This window comes from Panicum virgatum, chromosome 3N (genome assembly GCF_016808335.1).
Source record: "Panicum virgatum strain AP13 chromosome 3N, P.virgatum_v5, whole genome shotgun sequence".
In the NCBI taxonomy this organism is placed as follows: domain Eukaryota; kingdom Viridiplantae; phylum Streptophyta; class Magnoliopsida; order Poales; family Poaceae; genus Panicum; species Panicum virgatum.
The window spans coordinates 68,067,123-68,091,955 of NC_053147.1; the positions used below are offsets into that span (position 1 = coordinate 68,067,123).

The following is a 24,833-nucleotide window of genomic DNA, read 5'->3' on the forward strand; positions in this document are numbered from 1 at the left end:
AAGGGGATGGGCTTACCGGCGACGAGTGCAACACTTGCAAGGTCTTGAAGATGGTGGTGAGGGCTTGGTGAAGCTCGAGGTCGTCCTCCTTCCTAGCTCCAAGGAAGAAGATGAAGCCGAGGTGGTGCAGCTCGTCGGCATTGTGCTTCGGTGTTCTCCGGCGATGCTCCGGCGAGGGGGAGGTGCTTCAATGGTGGAAGAGGGGAGAGAGCTCCTCCATGGTCTAGAGTAGAGAGAGAGGGTTGGAGAGAGTGAGGGAGTGAGAGAGGGTGCTGGGAGGAGGTTCCCAGGTGTTGGAGAGATGGGGCATTCAAGTGCTGTGAGTTGGACACGTGCCCGCTACAGTAATCCTGGATACTCCGGGTTTCATCCCGGATACTCCGGACCAACAAGTTTGGTAACATCATAAAACTTCTTTCTTTTCTCCAATCTCCAAAACTGATCTTTCAGGCCTCCAAAAATTCCACCAATTTTTGTGTTGATACTAGAAATCATGAGCAACTCATTTTGCTTGGAATTGGTAGAAAAACTATTGTAGATTTGAAACAAAAATTCTTCCCGAAACGTTATTTCTGGGTTTTTGGCTAAGCTGTTTGGCTTCAACAGGGTTTCCTAAAATCCGGGAAAAATAATCTAAATTCAAGTTTTTCAAATTAGTATTTTATTAAAATAATTCCCAACATAAGTCATATAATGAAAATGCAAGTTGCTTCACAAAGCATGGGTTCCACAAGTGTAAACAATTCAAAATTAAATTTAGATGCATTCAAATCAAGCACAAAATCTTTATAACGCTAACAAGAATTCTCATGATGCAATGCTTAACATGATAATTACAGTTCGGTCGTTACATCCTCCTCCTCCTCATTCTTGTCGTTGCTATTTTCTTCACCCTCGTCGGTCTCAGACTCGGTCTTCTTTTTGGGAGCGCCGAGGAGATCAGTGACGGCATCCTTGAGCAGCGCAGGCATCTCAAAAGGGACACCCTCCAGCATCTTGATCTTCTTTTAAGCCACGAGCGGAAACCATCGTCGCCGTCCCTCATTTTCCTAAGCTCAGCCAGCAGACCCACAACAGAAATTCACATTGATTATTAGATGCAATAATCGTCATGTTGCCCGGCCACGAGCGGACACCATCATCGCCGTCCCTCATTTTCCTAAGCTCAGCCAGCAGACCTACAACAGAAATTCACATTGATTATTAGATGCAATAATCGTCATGTTGCCCGGCTCGGATCGAGAACATAAACCAATATTCTTACGCTTCATTTCTTCAAAGATCCAGCGTCGGTACTCCTTGGCAAGGAGCGCCTTATGCTGGCGAATCTTGTTCACCATGGACGCCATGCCGCTGTAGTAGCCTGGCAGGGACTGGTTGAGCTCCTTCACCTCGCCAACACCGGGGTCGAAGTGGTCGCGCCGGGAGCTGATACTGCAACAGAACAGAGCCAATGCAAGGAATTCAACTGACGATTCGTCGAAGCAACAAGCTAGCCACAAACGAAAGGCGCGCACGAGATGCCCACATCCTCGGTGATCGCCTCGAACTCGATCTCCTCCTCGTCGTCGCGGCGGTTGTCGGCCATGAGGCTGGTTGGCCGTGGGTGAGCGCAAGCCTGCTGGACGCACAGCTAGCTACTTGGACTGGTAGGTACTTGGAGCGACTAGCTAGGCTTTAGGCAGAGAACTAACTCGATCTTTTATTTCTCTTGTTGTAGCCAGGCAAATCTTACTTTATAAGGGTGCATGCCTTCATGCGGTTTTCATTGCTCATCTATGCAGATATTATTCACCCTTCATGCATTTGGTTATTATTCGCTTGTTTATACATGCATGTTTTATCACTCACTCACACACGCAGTGCTCGTTGCAGCAATACTACATGGCTAATTAGGGGATGAATAAGTTGGCGCCTTGCAGCCTTCGTTCATGCAACTCGATCGGCATAAAAGTGCTTTCATGGCAGCTTTTTACCGGTACGGTGCTCATGCATGCCATGCATGTGTCCTATAAGAGTAGGCATTGTAATTCTGTTTATTGGCATAAAAGAGTTTGTCCAAATTACTTTTTTCTTCGATCAAGTCCTGCTTGCGTTGTTACTTCTGATAGAAGTGAAGAAAAATTATTCTGTCAGATATAGGAGGATAGGTAATAGTGAAGAAAATAGATGTAGTGCTGACTGCTGAACCGTTGATGGAAGCAAGGCAGGAAAAGTACGCCAAGTGCTGCAAAACTACTCTGTTCGGCATGTACTTTTACTCGTATACTCCCTCCGTTGCAAATTATAATTCGTTGGACTTTTATAACCCTAAGTTTAACCACTCACCTTATTCAAAAAATTTGTGCAAACATAATTAAATATAAGTCATTTTTAAAGAACTATTGATAAATCAATCCATGACAAAAGAACTGAAATTTTGCACGAATTTTTAAATAAGATGAGTAGTCAAAATTAGGGTTAAAAAAGTCAAACATCTATAATTTGGAATAGAGGAATTACATATGTACATGGAAAGACAAACTGAAAAAACTCTTGTAGTATTTTTTTTTTGAGTCACAGGTTTTTTTTTCTTTTCTGAGAGGTCGAACTCTTTGTATGGCCCGGCCCAAAACTCTAGGCGCCTTCTTCGCACCGGACCCGTCGTCTCCGATCCGTGCGATTTTTTCTTTTTTATATTTAAAAAAAAAATCAAAATTTCAAAAATATATGTTCGTTTCGAAAAATTTCAAAAATATACCCCGGTCGCCCGCCCCAGGGGCGACAGGACCTTAATGTATTTTTTCTTCTAATTTGCAAAGAGGTCCCTGGCCGGGGGCGTGTGGGGGCAAGGGGGCCTATCGCAGGAGGGCCTGTCGCCCCCGGGCGACTAGGGGCCCCACCCACGGGCGACAGGGGGCCTGCCACCCCCCTCGGGCGACCGGCTCTGCCCCCTATATAAGCCCTTGACCTCATTCCTTCCTCATTTGAGCCAAAAAATTCCACCAAAAATCCAAAAAAAAAAGGTGAGGAGAAGGGAAGCGGCGAAGCACTGCCGGATTGCGCACTTTTGATCTGCAGGTAAGTACATTTAACTTATGTATTTTTCTATTGATATTGTAGAGTAATTTAATTTAATTAGTGCTATAGTAGAACCATTTAAGTAGAAGTTTAATGATACTTTAGTTACGTAGCAGTAAATTAGTTTAGAAAATTAGTACTACGCGTTTATTATTACAATTGCAGTACTATTAGAGACGTGTTTATAAATTAATTACGATTTAGAATAGAATTTCGCATATGCAGTATAGAATTTGAGTGTCATCACGTAGTTATGAATACTTATATGTTATAGTTGAAATTCATACTTAGTTTTTACGGATTATTGAATAAGATAGTGAAGTAAAGAGTATAACTCGATAAGTATTCTGTGATATACAGATATATCGAGCAAGATGCAGTTTAAAGTATTTTTTGGTGACTACAATGTTTTGTATGGGCTAAATGGAGTAGACCTTTCTGCCTTTAAGTGCACATCTAGCGCCATAAATAAATTTTTGGAGAGGAGTTTTAGTTCCATATATAAGTAGCTGCAGCGTGAGTTCCGTGTTGATCCGGAGACACATGTGATGACCGTCCAGTCTCTTGTTAATTGGGAGGTAGAAAATGATTTATGGGAATTGATGATGATACACAGCACTGATGACTGGCAGAAGTACATGCAAGCAGCTCTAGAGCGTGGGTGGGCTCTGGCCATTCTTGTTCAAACCCGGGAGAATACACAAAATGAAATCCAACATGGTGCAGATCAAGCAACTCCGAGTATTCGAAGAGAGACCAACTATGTTGAGGAAGATGAGTCAGAAGAGATAGAGAATCAAAACATCAGACTGCAGGGCCTTGCTGATGAGGGAGAGAGGATACATAGCATCGTGGACGAGATGGAGGCTGAAGACCAAGCCGCAATGGAGATTGAAGAATATGAGGACTCATCTGATAACGAGCAGTACTCATTGCCAAAAGAGTGGAAGGAGCATGATTTTGGCAATCATGTCGTAGAAGACGTACGAAATCAGGAGTGGGAGTACAGAGGGAATGAGATAGTTCAAGGTGCAATATATCCAAATATTGAAGCCATAAAAGATGCTGTGAGACTATGGGCAATATCATTGAAATGAGAATTTAGAGTCGTAAAGTCTGGCGGTAAAGAATATGAGGTGAAGTGTGTGAATGATGGATGTCCATGGCGAGTACATGCATTCAATGGAAAATGGAAGTCAAACTGGAAATGTTCCATTGTGACAGAGCACACTTGTTTGCTGTCAGAAGTTCTTCCCTCGCATCGCAATATATCATGCGACTTTATTGTAAAGTAAATATATGGGTTGATTATGGACAACCTAAATTATGAGGCAAAAATGATTATTCGACACATTGAGCAGACTTACCAGTACACCATTAGTTATTTGAAGGCATGACGGGCTAAACAAAGGGTGTTCGAGATGCGGTTCGGCACATACGAGGCATCATATGATAACCTACCTCGTATGTTATTCCAGGTTGCTGCTAGAAATCCTGGAAGCTTTTGTGACACATACCTCGTACCAGCCGTGACTAGGGGACAAAACATTCTGCAACGAGCCTTCTTTTGCCTAGCTGCCTGTGTTAGGGCATTTCAGTGTTATCTTCCGGTGATCTGCATTGATGGCACATTTCTGACTGGAAGGTATAAATGTCAAATACTCACCGCAATCGGATTAGATTGCAACAACTAAATAGTTCCGCTCGCATTTGCATTTGTTGAGAATGAGAACTTATACAGTTGGTATTGGTTCCTTGAATGAGTGAAGATTCATGTTATTACTGCACGTCCAGATGTGTGCTTTATTAGTGATAGGTATGCAGGTCTGCTACAATCAATACTGAAATTGCAATGTGGAACTGCGACAACGCCTCCATTGTGGACCGATGTCCAAAACAGGTGGTGCATTAGGCATATGGGTGCAAACTTCTATGACCACTTCAAGAACAAGGATCTTAAGAACATGTTTAAGAGGTTGTGCACCCAAAATCAACAGAGAAAATTCAATGCATTATGGCAGATGCTTGATCAGTTGACTGCAAAGCAAGTGAAGGTAAGGGCATCAGGAACAAGCACGAGTCAGGCTGCAGAGGCTAGGAATTCAATTGAGAAGCCATTTTCACACTGGATTCGAGGTGCACCTAAGGAGAAATGGTCATTCCTTTATGATACAAATGGAATACGGTATGGTATTCAGACAACGAACCATGCAAAGTGTTTCAATATGGTTATGCGTTCTTGTCGTGCCTTTTCTCTTGTGGGAATTGTTGAGTTCATCATGTATGGGTGCATGAAGTATTTCAGAGAGCGTTACATGGCTGCAAGCATAAACATCAGCAACCCCCAAATTCAGTTTTGCACAAGAGTGACACAATATATGCAGCAGAAGATTGAAAAGGTCAAACTGCACCGTGTCATATCGACAGGTACAATGAAGCATAGATTTGAGGTTCTATGCAAGGATAGAACTGGTCGTGGTATCTGTAGAGATAGGGTGGTACAGGAGAGTTTGATTATAGTAGATGGCAAAGCCTTCTGCTCCTGCATGAAGCCTAAGTTATTGCATTTTCCATGCTCGCATCTCATTGCGGCATGTGCAGAGTCTGGGTTGCAGCCATGAGTATTTGTTTCACCATACTTCAGCAAGGAAGCAGCTGTATCCACATGGGGACATGAGGTTTATGGGATTGGAATAGTGGGATCTTTCATTCAGGATAATGAGGATAAGATGTTTATTCCTGATCCAACCACTAAGAAAGGCAAAGGCCGCCGTCAGACACGTCGTATTCAGAATGGTATGGACGAGTCCGAAGTAAGCAAGGCACAAAAGCGTTACAGCCAATGTGGAGCATTGGGTCACAACTACAAGAAGTGTCCTCAGAATGCACTTCACGATGCTGCTGACGTCGGTCCTTCCGGAAATCCCAGAGATGGAGCACCTCATACGTTCAGACGACCATCGGTGAGAATTGCTCGTGGAAGTCACTCGGTGCCATGATCCACCAGTGTGCAGTTTGTACCTATATGCTAATCGTACATGGAGTTTGTATCGAACATATCTGTAATATGTAGTAATCGTGCGTCCAATTTGTATGGAACATATCTGTAATGTATAAATATCGTACATCCAGTTTGTATCGAACCTATCTGTAATATGTAGTAATCGTGCGTCCAGTTTGTATCGAACCTATCTGTAATGTATAAATATCGTGCGTCCAGTTTGTATGGAACATATATGTACCTATGTGTTCTCATATATTTTTGAGTGTAGGTATGAAGATGGACTCCTTGCTAGACCTAGTTATCGACTCGAGCCACAGGTCTTTCTTTGCAGCAGTTGAGCACCGAGCCCTAGAGGTGCTACGTCCTCGTCCACCTGGGGAGGCGATCTCTATACACCACGATTGGGTTGACAGGTATGTAATGAAATATTATTGTTTATCACTTATGTATTCGTCGGTATTCCTTTGTTTCGACAATTTTGTTTATTGCAGGTTACGTGAGTCCGGTCTACTGACTCTGGGCCGTCTTGTCGAGGGTGGGCTTGTTCAGCTCGACCGATCCCTCCTGACGGCGCTCGTTGATAGATGGAGGCCGGAGACACACATTCCACCTCCTGTGTGGGGAGATGACTCCTACGCTGCAGGACGTGGCCTACCTCCTCGGCCTCCCTATCGTCGGGAAGGCTGTAGGTCCGCGTGTCGTGGCGGTCTCGTGGAAGGATGACCTGGAGGCTCGTTTTGCCCTGGTTGACCGCGTGGAAGAAGCAGGTCCGATCAACCCGCAACCGCGAGCAGCAGGTCATTCGAAGACCTGGTTCCTATAGTGTAAACTACGTATTCATTGCATATTTAAGTTTAATTGTTACAATTCACATGTTGCATTGTCAGTTGAAACCATTAATCTTAATTGTTTATGCAGCCTACCCTGTTGGCTGCGGATGCCGACGAGTATAGTGTGAGCATATCGCTGGAGGCGTACCTACTTTGATTGTTTGGTTACATCATGTTCAACAATACTCATGGCAACTCGGTCGATACGATTCTCCTTCCGTATGCACAGGAGATTGCGGATGGGGACGAGGACGTACCGCCCTACAACTAGGGTGAGACGGTACTTGCAGCCACTTACCGTGGACTCTGCGACGGCTGCAGAAAGACACATGGAACGCTATCCTGGCGGGGTGCCCACTACTGCTGCAACTTTGGTCGTACGAGAGGCTAGCCGTTGGTCGGCCCATCGTCAGCCACGAGCCTTACCACGAGGCCATGTACAGCGACGAGGAGAACGACAGGCCCACTATGGGAACTCTCTGGATCTGGCGTCAGGTACGTTCGCAACAAATCTAATTTTGTTATTCATTGTTACACGATGCATTAGCGCACTTTTAATTTTACTTATTCGGAATGCAGAGGTCCCGGGTGCATGCGCAGGTTAGACACGCATATCCTGAGTTTGTTTCGGAGCTTGACATGCTGACGCCCGAGGACGTTGTCTGGGAGCCTTACAGCCCAGAGGCTGTGACTACCCGTGCACTAGCAGGCCTGTCTTCGCACTGCTCCACGAATGCGAGCCTGTGGCTTACTACAGTCGTCCTGGTTTACGACATCGCGGTTGAGGCATATTGCCCCTGGAGAGTCAGGAGACAGTTTGGACAGCGCCAGGAGTTTCCGGTGCCCACCGCGTTGGAGCGTGTCAGTCGCCAGGACCACATATAATTATGAATGAACTTGGCTCATACATTCGTGTGAATCTAACGATTCTTCGTGGTCCACTTTTGTAGGTTGTCAAGGAGTGGCTTGCCGTGCTCTGCTGATTGGCTCTCCAAGATGTAGCCGTGGGTGGACCAATGTGAACAGACAGACGAGCACTTGGTCCATCCAACAGGACCACACACAGACAGCTCCTTTAGGGCTTACCTCACCTGGTACTTACCCCGGACTCGAGTTCGTCTGGTTTATGTTGACACTCACCCGCAGGCACACTAGGCGAGGCCTCAGGGTGGCTATGCCGGCACCACGTGGAGGCACTAGCTGGTGCGGTGAGTCTCTAGATCATATTTGCATATATATATATAAAAGATAATTCATGTGTTACTAACTTTTTCTTTACTCAATGGATGCAGTTTCGCCTTTGCAATATGATGGAGACGGACTGCTCGACTTACCTGACGAGGGTACGTGCCGAATCCCCAATGACCCAGTTTGAGCAGACAGAGGCATGGTCGAGGCAGCGTGACCAGTTGCGTTCAGTACTGCACAACTTGGGAAGCCGTGTGTAGTATGAAGACAGCCACGGGTCGTTCCAGGTCTCGTCGTCGTTCCCGTGTCCGGCGACCGTGCACCGGCCGACGTCTCAGTACTACACAACTGCAGGTAACATAGATATCTCTTTAAAATTAGATCAAGTGTTGCTACCTATTTACTAATATCACAAACAGGATACGATCCAACTACTGCGTTCGGCCATACTGGAATGTTTAGAGGGGCACCACTAGTTGGCGGACTGTATCCAGGGATGGTACCGGGGCCACAGATACCGGCCTACACAGGTTAGTTTATGTTTCGTATTTCGGTTTCTACATGTCATGACGAAGAACACGAGCGTACGCTAACATCTGCATTTTATGCGTAGGATTCTACCCCGATGCGGGCGCCAGACCTTCTTCCTCCTTTCGACCTGGTACAAAACACTCTCTCAATACACTCACTAATTTACCACGCAATATATATTGGTTTACGCTATGCCTTCTGGAGCAGGGAGAGGTTAGCTTGTTTGCATGGGTGCATGCATCATCAGTGGACTGAAACTTGTTGTTTGATGTGTACAAGTTGTTAGCACAAGTTAGTTAGTAGTGATCTGCATGCAGATAAGTGTGGCTTGCATGTAGGGAGGCATGGTCAGGCCAGTGCTCGGCCATGTGGTGGGGTCGGACGTGGGGTGGAGTGTGTTTATTTAAACAGTGCAATCAGCTTGTATGTATTTGTCTTCCTCAAGTGTGTGTGCGTGTTTCTATCCACCGAAAAAACTAGCAAGGTGCTTTTACTTGCCTCTGTGTAAACATCAGAGAGTGCGCGAGGGGAGCCGGTCATTTTGATCAGTTCCGACACGAGAGCTCCGGGATCCCGGTTCGCGGCGGCCAGCGACTGCGGTGGTGGACACGGGCGACGGCGAGGCAAAGGCAGCGCCCTTTGGTCCCCGGCTCGGGTAGTGCTCGGTTTGTACGTGCGCGGGTGCTCGGCAACCCGAGGCCACGGCGGCCACGTGTGCTCGGTGGTGGCCAAGAAAGAAAAAGGAGGCGGCACTGCTGCGCCGAGCATGTGCGTGCACGGGCACTCGACATAGCCCGGCCCAGGCCACGGCATCGCCGCGACGCTCGCGAGGCTCCGGCTTAGCCGGGCCGCTATGGCGTCAGGCGGCAACGGGAACGGATGGCGACGGCGTTCGGCTCCTGTACAAGAACACAGGACGGAGGTCCTAGGCTCTACGGAGGGGTCATCGGCGGCCGTAGTTCACGCCGGCAGCACATGGTAACTGGGCAGGGATGAGACTCGGCCAGTGCTCACCGTGGGTCGACTGTGTAGGCGTGGCCGGCGTGGTGTGGACTCGCGGTTCGACGACACTCGGCTCGGCGGCGGCAGCTTGGGCCGAGCCATCGGCGAGGTCGGGTCTACGGCTCGCGGTACGGCTCATCGTGGTCATCGGTGACTCGGCGTCGGCGGCGTGGGCATCCTCCAGCTCGCGGTGGTCGTCGTGACTAGTGCCGCGAGGACGGTGAGTAGGGACACGAAGACGGTGGTGTGCTCCGCGTGCGCGCGTTGGAGCTCCCCTGGCTTTGAATGCATTCACGTCCAGCGCATGTCCTTGCTCCGGGCAGCGCGGTTGGACGGTGCGGCGTGGCCGATTTTGCAAACCACGGGGCCTATGTGTTGGTGTTGCTTCGATATTTTTGTCCACCCATAAACAGAAAAAGGGTAAGAGAGGGAGAGTGAGAAGTTTATTGCTGCTGCTGCTGGCGCCTCAGTAGAGGATTAGGCCGTGCGGAACGGAGCAATGCACCGGGATGAGCACGACAGAGCGATCAGCAGCGTGGCGCGAGGGGACGAGCTGGCCAGGTACGAGAAGGTTTCTGGAGGGGGACAGTGAGGAGGATGACAGGCGGAGCCCGGTGGTCAGGGAGAGAGGAAAAATGATTTGATGATGGTTGTTAGAAAGAAATTAGACAATTTAAGTTTGGGAGAAAATTTTCTTTATGCAAAAGAAGATGAGCTCAACAGTCTTAAAATTATATTTTTGAAAATGAATTTTGAATTTATATGATTTTTATTTGTGTGAGATTTTGGGCTGTTACAACAAGAGCTAGAAGAAGAAGAAGCAAAAGTTAAGACAGGGTTTGGCCTTGCAAACTAAGGTAATCTTAAGTGTAGAGTTGGCCTTGCCACCAGAGCTTGGTTTTGCTGGATTGTTCTCATCCATCTAACATGGCAGCAATAATTAATATGGTGGCTTATTAGGGCTAAGTTAAGATTGATCTGTCTCATCGCAATTATATTGTTTCAATGCGAATGTTTGTAGATACCTTCACTCGTGCAAAGACCTCTCTTTTTGGTACATGAAAGTACAATTTCAATAGATTACCTCGGGAGCTCCCACGCTATACCATCGAAGTTGTTCTCGTAAGGAAAGCGAGCTATACAAACGTTCGACGCCAGCAAAAGTGTTTTGTTTTTAGCGTGGTGCGCCGCCTTAGAGCAAGTACGTACATTGATGTTGTCTTAAAGACGATCTCATGCAATGGCACATACTCTTTGAGATGACCTACTAGATAACTTATACAATGACTTATCTTTTTAGTTGTCTTAAAGTTATATCACGCCTCTTGAGTTCTGGATGAAATAAAAAAATATTTTGAATTGAATGGCAAACAACTTGTACATTGGTGGGAAGTAGTCTCGTACACCTAAATTTTAGCCTATGAGATGATTGTTTCGTGAGTCAACCACCTCTTTCTATCATTTTGCTCTTTCTCCTCCACATCACCGCAAATCCTATCATTGCATGGGAAGATTTTCGAGACGCTGATGTGTAGCAATGTACTTGGGAACATATCCATCTGATATGAAGTTTCCACGTACTGTAAGCTTGGTTATTTCGAACCAACTTCTTGCACTTATTTGATGATATACATATAGTAGAATGAATGCTTACACACGATTGCGTGAAAACAGTGCTTTACTACTGAAAAATTCTTTCGAACAACTATTGGGTCGAAATCAAGCTAGCGACTGATTTTAAAATAAAATTTGGAATCCAGCAAAACCCAGTGCGCCAGGAACAGATGAAACGAGGATGACCGCAGGACGCGCTGCAACCTGCAAGTGACACTGACACGCGGGCCCAACTCGTCTTGGTTGGCTATCGTGGATTCGCGGCCGCCGGATCAAGCTCGACACCGATCCGATCCGACCCGACCGGACCAGACCGCAGCGCAGATCGATCTCACTCATCATCCTCAGAGGCTTCCCTTCCTGTTCGGCTCTCCCCACTTCCGTTTCCAGCCTCCCCGCCCCGACGACGATCCCCATCCCGCACGCCGCGCGCCTCGGGCCGCAATGCCCGCGCCCCCGGACCCGCCGCCCCCCGCCGCCGCCGGGGACGCCGACGCCCCCGCCCCCGCCCCGGACCTGGATCCTGCTCCCCCGCCCCCGCCCCCGCCCCCGCCCGCGCCCGCGCCCGCCGATGAGGAGGACGACCGCGTCTTCCTCGTGCCCCTTAGGTGAGCGCACCCCCAACCCTAGCCCGATCCCCGATCGGGCGAACGCCGCCCCCCACCTCACTGGCTGACGAGATGCGATGCCGATGCGGGCGCGCGCAGGTGGTGGAAGGAGGCGCAGGAGGGCGCCGCGATCGAGGCGACCGGGCTGCCCTACGCGGCCGCGCCGGTGGGGCCGACCTCCTACGGCATGAGGGTGCTCAGCATGTTCATCTACGACCAGGCCTACACCCTCCGCCGCGCGGACGACCTCCTCCACCAGCCGGCCCCCGACGCCTCGCACGCGCAGGGGAGGAGCTACGCGCTCCTCGCCGCCGACCTCTTCACCAAGGCCCGGGACTGGTGAGACTGCCAGCCCCCCTGCTCCGTTCTCCTTATTCTTCTTCTGTTTCTTGGATGGTCGTACGGTAGGATGCCCCGCGAGATTTATTATTATTTCGGGTGAGCTGCTTGTGTGGTAGTAGAGGACAGCAATACGTAGGGTGATCAGCTTGTTTCTGATGCACTTGTCTGGCCAGGGCCTAGGTACTGTAGGTAGTAGCCGTTTGCGATTCTGCATTGCAACAGTAACCCCGCTGTGTGATTCGGTGCATCGGATATGGCGATCCTATGTTGATAACTTTGAAGTGTCGAATAGACAACGATGCGTAGGGTGATCGGCTTGTATCTGATGCAGATGTGTGGCCAGAGACTAGTTGGTAGTAGATGTCTGCGATTCTGCATTGTAACAGTCATGCCGCTGTGCAATTTGGTGCATCGAATATGGCGATCCTGTGTTGGAATCGTTTTGAAGTGTTACACTTGCTGCTGAAAATGAGTGTGGATAAATTTTTCTTTTTATGTGGATAATTTAGTATAACTGTTTATTGCCTTATTGTGTAAGTGACACTGATGATTGGTTGCGGTGCATGCCAACAATCCGTTCAGGCGCCAGGGAGCTGTTTTCTGGTAGTACATAACGTATGGCCCTACATGGATGGATTCCATTCACCGACTTTGTAGTAATGGCCCCTGCGTGCAGTCGTTTAGTTTTGTACATATATTCATGGACTGCATGCAAACATGGTGAGCACCGAGCACTGGAGATGATACTCCTTGTCTTCCTTGGAAAGTCTGTGGAAACTATAATGGCCTATGATGGGTTATTGAATGCCCGGTGTTCGTACTGATGGTGCTTCCACAGATCCAATTTTAGCTTCCATAAGGAGACCATACTGCAATTCTAGAGTCCATTTTTGCCCCTTTTGCTGAACTGTGCTACAAAGCCCTGGACTTTTTCTCTTTGCTGAACTGTGCTATAAAGCCTAGGTTCATCCACACGTGTTAGAACTTAGAACATTGATGCGATCAATTTAAACACAACTTCTTATGGAGAATCTCTTTGAAGCTTTATGTGGAATTAATAGCCTACGGTTGCTTTGAATGCATTAAAGCCTCAAGCAACACAGAGCAATAAATCTGGTCTTACTTTGAGGCTTTCATCAAGATGGATGGTTTAGAGAAAGAAATCTAGTGCTAACTTTGGGAACATTTTTTTTCTTAAATTTTCAAACCATTGAAACATATATTTCTGAATGGGAGAAACCCTTTTCATGTTATGCAGTGCTGTATTTGATAGTTAAGGCTAGCAGTCTTTGAATTATATGCTCAGCTGCCTGGGTATAGTTCTCATTTATTTTGTTTACATGATGGTTCTCTATTTTCTTTCCTTCAGCACAGCTTACCTTAATTTTTTCACATAGGCATATTGATTCTGTCAAGTCCGCGGGCAAATATTCTTCCCTTACTGAAGATGGCTCAGTGAATATTTACCCTATAATGCTAAGAGTCTCAGTCACCCAAGATAATGCACTTACAGTGAAGATTGGCAAAAAGGTATGCTGCTTACATTCTGCTCTAGTCTTTCAGTTCAGAAGAGGGGTTTCTTAAGAAGCTCGTTTACCAACTGTTCTTTTTTTAAGGATGATGTTTACTTCTATAATGTATATTAACTTTGACATATCAGGACAACTCGTCAGAGAACTTTAGAAGGGCAAACAAGATTCTGACTGCAGACTCTGAACCGGTACTTTTCTGACAATCCTTTTACACACTTAGTTATGGTAGATTCCTGAGGTTTTCCCTCTAATTGCATGTTCATTTGTATTAGGTTCACATATGGGATTTCTCTGGGCGAACAACATACATATTGATGAATGCATGGAACCGAATGCCCCATGACTCAAAATCTGCAGATCATGAGGTATCTTCTTCGATTCAGTTATTGCATACTGCTACAAATTTTATGGGATTGTATTGTTCTAATAGGTATTTGAGCTTTTCTCGCATAAAATGTCAATGATGACCCCCCTCCCAAATTAATTTAGTTCTGCTTACTAGCCTACCCCAACTTACTCGGGACAAGCCTACCCCAACTTACTCGGGACAAAAGGCTATGTTAGTTCTGCTTACCACTTGCTGCTGAACATTTATCCTGTCAAGTGTCAATGAATCTTCTGAAGTAGACATAATCAGTTAAATTAGTGCATCTATAATTAATATTATCAAAATCTCCTTTTGCTTATTGAACCCATTTCCATTGAGTTAATTGTGCCATTTACTGAGCATGGATGGTCCCTTCATTTTGTCTCTTAGTTAAAGGAAAGGTGCACTCATTTCATTATGTACTTTTTGTGGTATCTATGTCCAGCTACTTGACCTTTAGTTTGTCTGTACAAATTTTCTTCCACATTCTTGATGTTGTCCACTTCTTCTTTTGGCTTCATAACATCATTTTAGAAGTTGTAAATTATATAAGAAAATATAGAGTTGTATGATTCCATTGTAAACTAGGAAGATTGTATGACTAGTGCATGAGTTATATTTTGGAAATATGCATTATTTTCTTATTTGGTGCATATATGTTAGCTGTCAACCACATACATTTTTATTAGGGGTTTTGACCCATTGTCATCGGTTTTTGCCATCTTAATCAGATTGTCCTTGTTCTCCCTTTTGTTTTATGAAATTATCCAGCTTGTATTTATTTGAACTTAGCTTTTGTACAGCTTCACTTGTGATTGTATCTTTCACATAGTGTGCGCTTTTGTAGTATATGTTGCTTATACTTTACTTAATATTTTCAGATGCCTCTAGAAATACAGATCTATGATTTGTCAAAACCTGTGGCCAATGGTGCTGATGGGAAGAGAGATGGGTTAGCATTGACATTGGGTGGTTCGGTTTTTAGCAATGGCAGTATCACGGACATGGATCTGGATTCATCAAGTGGAAGCTCTAAGCAAGTTGGCTCTGGTTTAACAGGATTAGATAATCTTGGAAACACATGTTTTATGAACAGTGCAGTCCAATGCTTGGCTCATACTTCAAAACTAGTCGACTATTTCCTTGGCGATTTCTGTAAAGAAATAAACACGCATAATCCACTGGGGATGAAGGTACGCCAAAGTTCTCTTTTCAGTTAATATGGTTTATTTATACTTGGATTTTGATATTATTTTTTTCTCTTTAACTCAATTGGAAAATGTTTCTCAAATAGGGGGAGCTCGCATATGCATTTGGCGATTTGTTGAGGAAGCTATGGGCTATTGATAGAACCCCGGTCGCGCCACGCCAATTCAAGGCCAAACTTGCACGCTTTGCTCCCCAATTCAGTGGCTTTAACCAACATGATTCACAGGTTAGTTGGCATTTTCACTTTTGAAAAGGCATTGATATCTCGACTCTAAAACACACACTCCCAAAATATTTCCTAAACTTATCGCTATGCCATAGCTGGCTATAGCCACTTGATCCTGCCAATATTGGCTTCAAGATTAAGTAGCCTAAACCCCAAGATGTGGCTAATGCGTCCATTGTGTTGATGGCTTACAATATCCAACACTTATGGTGTTTATAAAGGGTGTTTTTTATTTCTTGGGAACTTGTTTTTAGTTACTTGACTTTTTAGCAATAACTTGTATAATACTTGTTGACTTTCCTAAAATGATTTGTAATTCCAATGGAGCGTCTCAGATTAGCTTTATGTGCTGTATGTAGGAGCTTCTTGCTTTCCTATTGGATGGACTTCATGAAGATTTGAATCGTGTTAAATGTAAACCATATTCCGAAGCAAAAGATTCAGATGGTCGTCCGGATGAAGAGGTTGCAGATGAGTACTGGGGCAACCATTTAGCCCGAAATGATTCTATCATAGTTGATATCTGCCAGGTTAGTTATTACTGTGCAGTGTCCCTATTTTCAAGACATGCACATTCTTCTACAATAAAGATTGCTGGTACTTTCTATATCTTGGTATATTCCTTCTATGTTCGTGCCAGCAGCTTTTTTCTTTCTTTCTCGAACACGCAGGAGAGCTGCGTATCTTTGTATTAAGAGAGAATAAGAGTGGTCCAAATACATAGAACACTCCACACCTTGGACCAGAGTGAGGAGCGTGCAGATCTAAAAAAAGACTATTACAAAAAAAAACTTATTCAACTGCACGCATCCAAACCAGCTAATGGGCATGCCTTTCCCCCAACTCAAGGCTTAGGGCAGCGAGCCTCTTAGCCCCTGAGAATTGCCAAAGGTGTGATTCCTCCTTGAAGGCTTGCACCGCAACCTGTAGGTTTGGAGATGCTCCCTCGAAAACACATGCATTCCTATGCTTCCAAATGGTGCCAGCAGCTTTACAAATCCTGGTGTTTGCATCAGGGGCACCAGAGGGAAATTATGTTATATTAGTTGGGGCTTATGGGTATACAGCTGTAACAATAACATTGAATCATTCGTATCTATTATACCAGCATGCAGATTAGATGTGTATATGATCTAGGCAAGGAGCCTGTAATAAAATATTTTTTCAAGTTTCAAGACAATGAAGTGCACGATCAGAAACAGAAGAAGCATGGGCTAACATTTTATTGCTGTCGATCTGTATGCGTGCAGTTGAATAAGTTTTATATTTTCACTCTAAACTTAGATGTTACTAAATTTGTAATTTGTAAAAGAAAAAAAGGAGATTCAATGTTATGTTAGACCAACTCACCAAAAGTCCCACCACATTGGCTTCTTGATATACCTTATCTTCAAACTATGCCAAGTGCCTCTTACTGGACATTCCAATGCAAAGCATGCCGTTCTCTCAATTTATTTACCTTTGGCCTTGAGCATACATGGAGATTATGAGTCCTTTGGTCTACCCTTTGTAGACTTCTTGTTGTTTGCAAGAACTTCTCCTGATACATTTAATTAGTTGATGACACTTGTACATCAATAGCTGTTATTCTGGTGGGCAAACATGATATAGGCTGGACAAAAGCATAACCCCTTCTCATCACGTGTAATTTCTGTGCAGGGTCTGAGATATATCATGCCCATTATTTATGTAGTGTTAAAAAAATGTGCAAAGGGTGATGGTTGCTTTTTCCTATGTATGTATGTTCTTTGAGCTTTTATTGATTGAGTTTGGTGCTTCAATGACAGGGTCAATACAAGTCAACGTTAGTCTGCCCAATATGCAAGAAAGTTTCTGTAACATTTGACCCGTTTATGTATTTATCTTTGCCCCTACCTTCAACAACAATGAGAACAATGACAATAACTGTCTTCAGCACTGACGGGACTACTGGGCCATCTCCTTACACTGTCAGTGTGCCAAAATCTGGAGATACGAGGACCCTTATCAATGCATTAAGCAACGCTTGTTCGTTGCAAGATGATGAGCGCCTCCTGGTTGCTGAGGTATTCATTACTCATTCAGTATTATTGTCATTGCGAAAGCTGCTAAACATGCCCAGCACATTTCCTTACTGTTCAATGATCAACGTGTAGGTCTACAATAATTCCATTATCCGGTACTTGGATGAACCTTCTGAAGTCATCTCCTTGATTAGAGATGGAGATCGTTTGGTTGCATATAGACTTCGAAAAGACAGTGAAGATGCTCCTATTGTGGTCTTCAGAAGCCAGCGTATGGAGTAAGTAAAATCTTTGCAATTTCTATGATGTGCATATAAATCAAATATAGAATGGTTGAAAGTTTAATGAATCCGCACCAAAATATGTTCATCATTATTTACCAATTTTTTGGTTAGGAAATATGTGAAAAGATCTTATAACAAAATCAACGTCTTTGATACACAGGTCGTCCCTCTCCAGTTTTGGCAGGAAGTCATGGAAGACTTTTGGCGCCCCACTCGTGTCAAACCTTCCTGACAATACAGTAACTGGAAGTACTATCTGCAACCTTTTCCTGAAGGTTATGACTCCATTCAGAGTATCAAAGGATGATGTTTCAGTTGGAGATGAAAGAATTGGCGAGAGCAGTCTGGCTAATGAAACTGCAGATACCGATATGAGCACTGATACCTCAGAGCAAACTAGCTTAAACAACAATACTCTTGAGGATGAAACCGGAACTGAAGATGCAATGCAGTTTTTCCTGACTAACGAGAGGTTCCCAGACCAACGCATGAAGATAGAAATGGATCAACCCATTACAGTGAAAGGTCCGCTGAGGCGTCTGCATGTGGTTGTGTGTTGGCTGGACGATGGACTGGAGCAATACAATCTTGGTTCTTTGGATTCTCTTCCAGAGATTTACAAAGCCGTGTTATTTTCAAGGAGACCGCAGGACACATGTTCTCTATATGCATGCCTGGAAGCTTTTATCAAGGAAGAACCATTAGGCCCAGAAGACATGTGGTAATTTTCTTTCATCACTTTTTTCTCATTCTCTTTTGTAACATCAGCTCCCAAAGGTCTGTTTGAAGTAGAATGATTCATTGTTCGGAATACTTGTAATTTAACAAAAAAGAAAGAAAAAATGTTGTTGCAATGCTGCTTAAGCTTACAGAAATACAACTGCAATGTTATTCTTGTCTGTTGATTTTTTCCTTCTATTTTACAGGTATTGCCCAGGTTGTAAAGAGCATCGGCAGGCTAGTAAGAAGCTAGACCTTTGGAGGTTACCTGAGATCCTTATAATACACCTTAAAAGGTTTTCGTACAGCCGCTACACCAAAAACAAGCTGGAGACGTTTGTCGACTTCCCGATTCATGATCTTGACCTGTCAAAGTATATTGGTCACAGATGCCAACAGATTCCCCACAATTACCGACTATATGCTATCAGCAATCACTATGGAAGCATGGGAGGTGGTCACTATACAGCTTATGTTTATGTAAGTACTCTTCCTGCTTGTGCCAAAGTGATTTAGGATCCATCCGTTTACACCATTGGCAAAAGCCTATGTACTGTGATCCCTCATTTGCGAATGCGTTTGTTTAAAATTTTGAGCTGTAAGGTAGTGGTGCTTATGTTGCGGTGGTTTTGCGGGCACACAAGGAGGGATAGAGTCCGGAACGAAGTTATTCGGGATAGGGTCGGTGTGGCACCAATTGAGGAGAAACTTACCCAGCATAGGCTGAGATGGTTTGGACATGTCCAACGAAGGCCTCCTGAGGCGCCGGTGCGTAATGGGGTTCTTGAGCGGGTCGATAATGTAAAGAGGGGTAGAGGTAAGACCTAAACTGACGTGGGATCAGTCGGTTAAGAGAGACCTTAAGGATTGGAATATCTCTAAAAAGATAGCTTTGGATAGGAGCGCTTGGAGACTAGCTATCAATGTGCCTGAACCTTGAACTTATTTCTTTCGGGTTTCATCTCTAGCATACCCCAACTTGCTTGGGAAAAAAGTCTATGTTGTTATTGTTGTTGTTGCAAGGTAGTGGTGCTTATGTAGTGCTTTCTTCTTTGGTGCAGGACGAAAGGAAAAAAGGGTGGTATGACTTTGATGATCGTCATGTGGGTCCTATAACCGAGGACAGCATAAAGACATCGGCAGCTTATGTCCTTTTTTACAGGAGGATACATGAGGATAGCTTAGATACAGGTACAGACATAGATTCTGATATTCCAACTTGAGGCGGCGGTGGTGGCGATTTTTGAGCCCAGTCCCCCCGGACAGTGTATAGTTCATTGGTTGGGGGACAGTTCTGGTGCAAAGGAAGAGGAGATAGAAATAGAGGCGGAAGAGAGTAGTATTGGTTCCAGACAGTGAAGGGGGCCAGAGTTTGGGGTCTACTGTTTCCAGCTTCCCGAATGTGGAAATGCACCGCAGGAAGGCTGTTGTAGGCTGATATCATACATGTTTCTGACCCTAGATGTTGTAGGGTTGAGAGGGAGAGATAACTTATCCTTGTAGTTCACATACAAATCCCAGTTTATCTTTTTTCCTTTTAACATCTGTAATTGATGGTGGTAAATTTTGGCTCTTTGACATGAGGGGGAAAAAATCAGCCCAGATAGTCAACAGTTGTGGTAGTGAACCAGCATTGTTGGAACTTGGAAGTTTTAAAGACTTTAGACTAGTGCGTTGTGTCTGCGGAACTTGATGGGATGTTTCGGGCTTTCGTCTTGAGCAGGTCGCCATGGGCCAATCTGAAGAACGTGCGATCCAGCGTGATTGAAGGACGATTGGTTGTATCCCTGTGAAATTCTTGCGAATTTTTTATGTTGCGGTTGAGTAGGGCGGCCCTGTTTCGTGGGGACTGGCTCCCTGCTTGCTAGCAGGCCTGGTTGCCCCGGTGAGTACATGAGATTGTGAATGTACGAGGCAACTCTCTCGTTCATGGCTTGACAGATGAATGGTTACTAATTAAGGCGATAACTTTTCCAAGTTGAAATGACTAAATGTGTTTGTGAATCTGTTGGGTGCTAGGTTTAAGCAAGTATTGTCCGTCGAAGTATTTCTAGAACATCTACATAGTATGTTGTTTCGGCGCAAAATAGGAAGTTATGTTTTGGGAGATGTGAAGTGCACACATAGGAACCTGCTTGGTTGGCTACCAAAATATAGGCATGTCCGTCAAAATGTAGGCATGCTAATCTTTTTTTAACCAAAATCTTGATTTTAGAATAACACACTTAGCATGTGGTCTATTTTTTGGATTCCAACCAAACGAGTGCTAAAATTTATAGGCTTGCCAAATTTTAGGTAGGAAAATTTTAGTACTCAACCAATTAGACTCTAGGAAACAAATAAAGCACCAACTCCGTTCCATTTTATTTGACGTTGGTTAATTCAAGATTGAACTAACCAATGTCAAATATATTATGGGTTGGAGAAAGTAGTTAAAAGTGTCGAGCATGTGACAACGGGAGGCCAGTACGGGACACTACATCCTAATACAGCCTGCAGGTACGGTTGGCTCGCCAAGTATTTGTTGACATGTGACTTGCGATCCATGTGCTGCCACGCCACGCACGGCTTGCAAAATGACATGACACCATGGAGAGAGGAAGGGAAGGGAGCCCAGCCAAAGCCAGGCGGAGGCATCGGCAAGGCCAGGGCCAGGTCGCGGCCGACCCTGCCCGTGTCGCGCGGGGAGCCTGCCTGCCTTGTGAGAGCCGTGGCCGGTGGAGATGGGCGGGAGCGCGCTGCTGCAGGCTCTCTCTCCCTGTACGGGTCCGTCCAGCTAGCCGAACAGAAGCTCAGCAGCAGCACCGTACAGTGGAGGCGTCAATATAATCGTGACGTGACCCCTCGCAACAACGGCAAAAAGCTAAAGCCGCCTTCGTCTTCCTCCGTCCTCTACTCGTCGTCTGTGCTGTCACGCACGCACGCGTCCCCTGTCGCGTCCATGAGGCCGGCCGGCCGGCCGCCATCTGCATTCTGCAGCCACAGGAGAGAGGATCTATGGCGGGAGTCTCCTTTCTAGTCGGCTCGGATCCTCTGTGCCTCCATCAGCTGCTACAGTGGAATCAGAAACAGTACACTGCACTAGCACCGGTAAATCGCCAACAGTGCACGCTTCGCTCCTTTTCCCTCCCTCCATGTCTCTCTGTTTTCTTCAGAGGGAGAGGGACAGTAACGATGGAGACGTGCACCCTTATTTCAACTCTTATTTCAAAAAAAAAGACGTACTACACGCGTGATTTTGATCCTTTTCACTTTTCACTTGCCGTTTGCCAAGTAGCTAGCTCCTTGAGATCGAATTGCGTGTTTTGCAGCTGGCCAAGGTTAGTGTAAGAATAATCTGACGACGGAACCAAGCTAAGTTAAGCGAGAGTGGCATGCACTGCTGGCCATGGTCCAGGCCAATGCAGCATGCAAGTTGCATTCCGCGGCGGTGCCGGGCGGTGCCCAGAACGGCGACACCTGTAGGCGGAGGGCGCGCAGCTGCCATCGCCGTCGTCGTCGCCGGCCATGAACGAACTGAGTCGTACCTGGAGCGAGAGCTAGCTCATTAAGGTCTTATCAAGTGGCCCAGGCCAGTGGACAACTCACTTAAGGCTGCGGCACCTGCTCGCCCAATAATTCCGATCCTCACTATATCTGATTTAGTGATCATTTGATGGTCCTGCCTTGGCCATGGCCCATGTGCATTAGTGCCTTGTCAACTTACTCATGAAATGCTCCATCTTTTAGCACACTGTAACACCTGCCTCGCGGACGGTCCGCTCGGGGCCGGCGGACGGTCCGCCTAGGCCCAGATATTTATCTGTATGGACATGGGACCCGCCTGTCATTCCTCCTCTTCCTCCTCACTTCGTCCAGAGCCGAGCGGAGCTCGAGCGCTCGCGCCGTCGTCGCCCCCTTCCGTCGATCTCCCTCCTCCGGCCACCAAACCTCGATTCTTCGCACGGGAACCTTCCCCGACACCTCTTCCACCTTCCCAAACCCCCAGTCCGGCTTCTCCCCGGCCAGAATCGCCCAACCACCGCCGGTCACCATTGGAGGTGCTTGAAGCTTTGCTCCACCATCGATCCGCCTCTCCGGTCGTCCTCCGCCCGAACCGACCGCGGGAATTGATTCGTGGTGAGTTCCTTGTGCTCCCCGGTCTTTTTTCCTTTCCGTGGTGTGTCGCCGGCGCCGGTAAACGGCCGCCGCCGTCGCCTCCGCACTTGCTGCCGCCTGTGGCGCGGTGTCAAAAGTTAGGTACCGCGGACGGTCCGCCTGGGAGGTGCGGACAGTCCGCCAGTCAGATTAGATTTCGTCCAGAGACGATGTTGTCTCTGGAGGTTTAGCAGAACTGAACTGCGGACGGTCCGCTATTGGAGAGCGGACCGTCCGCCGTTGAAAATTGAAATTTGTCCAGAGACGATGTCTCTGGTGGGGTTCGCAGGATTGAACTGCGGACGGTCCGCTATTGGAGAGCGGACAGTCCGCAGTAGAGTTTAGGATTTTGTCCAGAGACGTTGCCGTCTCTGGTGGATTGGATACATGAACTGCGGACGGTCCGCCAAGGGGGGCCGGACAGTCCGTCGGTAGGATTAGAAATTAGTCCAGAGACGTTGTTGTCTCTAGTGGGTTGGCGTAGGTGTATTGCGGACAGTCCGCTAAGGGTGAGCGGACAGTCCGCCGTATAGAATGAAGTTTGTCCAGAGAGGTACTTGGTTCTGGTGGGTCGGTAGAATGGTACAGCGGACGGTCCGCCACTTGGGCGCGGACAGTCCGCAGGGCATTCCAGCTGAAGTAAAGTAGTTACATCATTGAGCTGCACTCATTTAATTGATATGCATACGTGTAGCATCCGCAGCTGAGGGCGCCATATTTGAGGTGATTGCGGCACCACAGGAGCAGCCGGCGCAAGCCCAGGAGGAGAGGTGTGAGAACCCGGCCCAAGGCCCGTCTGACCCCAGCTCTGAGCAGCAGCCCGAAGGCAAGCCCCGGTGCACATCCTATTAATTTTAAATTATGACACCTATATATGTATTTATTACTTATGCATTACGTTTAGGAGTTGCTTGAAACCCTAGTTGCATGAACCCTAGGTGTCCTTGAGTTGTACTAGTAGGTATAGGACGATAGAAATGCTATGCTAGATAGGGTTCGGTAGAAGTCGAGTAATTCTTGGTTACTCGCGAGATATATGATAGTTTTATGTTTTCAGATATGAGTTACTAATTTTTTTTGGATGAAAGTCTTGGAATGAAAGAAAGAAAGAATAGAATCTGAGACCGGGCGGGAGAAGTGTAGTTCCGCCTGTGTCGGTTAAGAACCAAGCCGTTGTTGGCCCTACTGATCATGTTTGAACTGTACTAACCGCATGCCGGGAGTAGGAGGTAGTCGAAACCGGTAAGCCGAGTACTGCCTTGCTTCGGAAGTACAGAACTTCTACCCACCCCTTAGGGCGAGTCGAGTGGCCGCGGAGAATCGGGATGCATGAGTTTACTTTTGGTGGTCTCTCGTAGGGCTCGGCTGACTATATGCAGGTGGGGTGGTTCTGTAGTTCGAGACAGGGAGGGGAAAAGTTGGTGCGCGTGGTCCGACGGGGCTAATGCGTGCCGTGTTGGTTAGGTCCACCTTGCAAGGTTAAAACGAATCGATTCGCCGTCAGTCGCTCTTAGATATGAGCACCTTGGTCACTGCGTCGCAGCGTAGTGTGGTGATGGAATAATGGTTATACCTAGGTTGATGAACATATGAGTTATTATTTATTGTTCCACTATGTTTGCTCTAGATTTGGTTATGCAAATATTAGACTATGTTAATTTACCTAGATCTTGGGCTAAAATAAGGAAAGTGAGGAATTACTTTAGTCGCTGTTTTCTGCAAGATAACCAACAGCCAAAAGCCTTGCATGTCTAGATATGTGGGCTAAGTTATACCCATTGGTCGGGTAAGCCTTGCTGAGTATTAGTATACTCAGGGTTTGTTGCCACAATTATTTCAGTACACGCAGATGTAGACTTCTGTCCCTGCTGCGTCAAGTTCATCCGTCGGGACGCAGAGGGATGAGAGATTGTGGAGCCAGACGTTTAGTTAGGGACCTTCCGAGGTTACACTTTTGGTAGTTGTAAGCCCTTTTCTCTATTCGAACTCAAATTTCGGTATTGTAAAGTTTACAAACTATGGATGTATTCAAATGGGGTTTGTAAAACTTAAGGTGGAATGGTATGTATATTTGTTGTATTTTCAATTATGTGTCGTACTTGTACCATCTGCACCCACCTTCGCGTGGGACTATCGGTGATGTTTCGATCGGGACGTGGGTTGAGAAAGGATCGCC

At 46.2% G+C, this 24,833-nt stretch overlaps 1 protein-coding gene across 1 annotated transcript; it reads left to right on the forward strand.

The window, feature by feature from the left end:
• Positions 1–11,721: 11,721 nt before the first annotated feature.
• On the forward strand, positions 11,722–20,155 carry LOC120668065 (ubiquitin carboxyl-terminal hydrolase 8-like; the record flags this gene model as incomplete). Its single annotated transcript, XM_039948017.1, has 13 exons — positions 11,722–11,837; positions 11,937–12,176; positions 13,577–13,709; positions 13,840–13,899; positions 13,984–14,076; positions 14,960–15,271; positions 15,373–15,513; positions 15,873–16,043; positions 17,301–17,558; positions 17,649–17,794; positions 17,961–18,521; positions 18,727–19,000; positions 19,582–20,155. Coding segments are annotated over 13 exons (2,667 nt in total), but the record flags the coding sequence as incomplete, so codon positions are not given.
• Between the last annotated feature and the right edge of the window lie 4,678 nt (positions 20,156–24,833).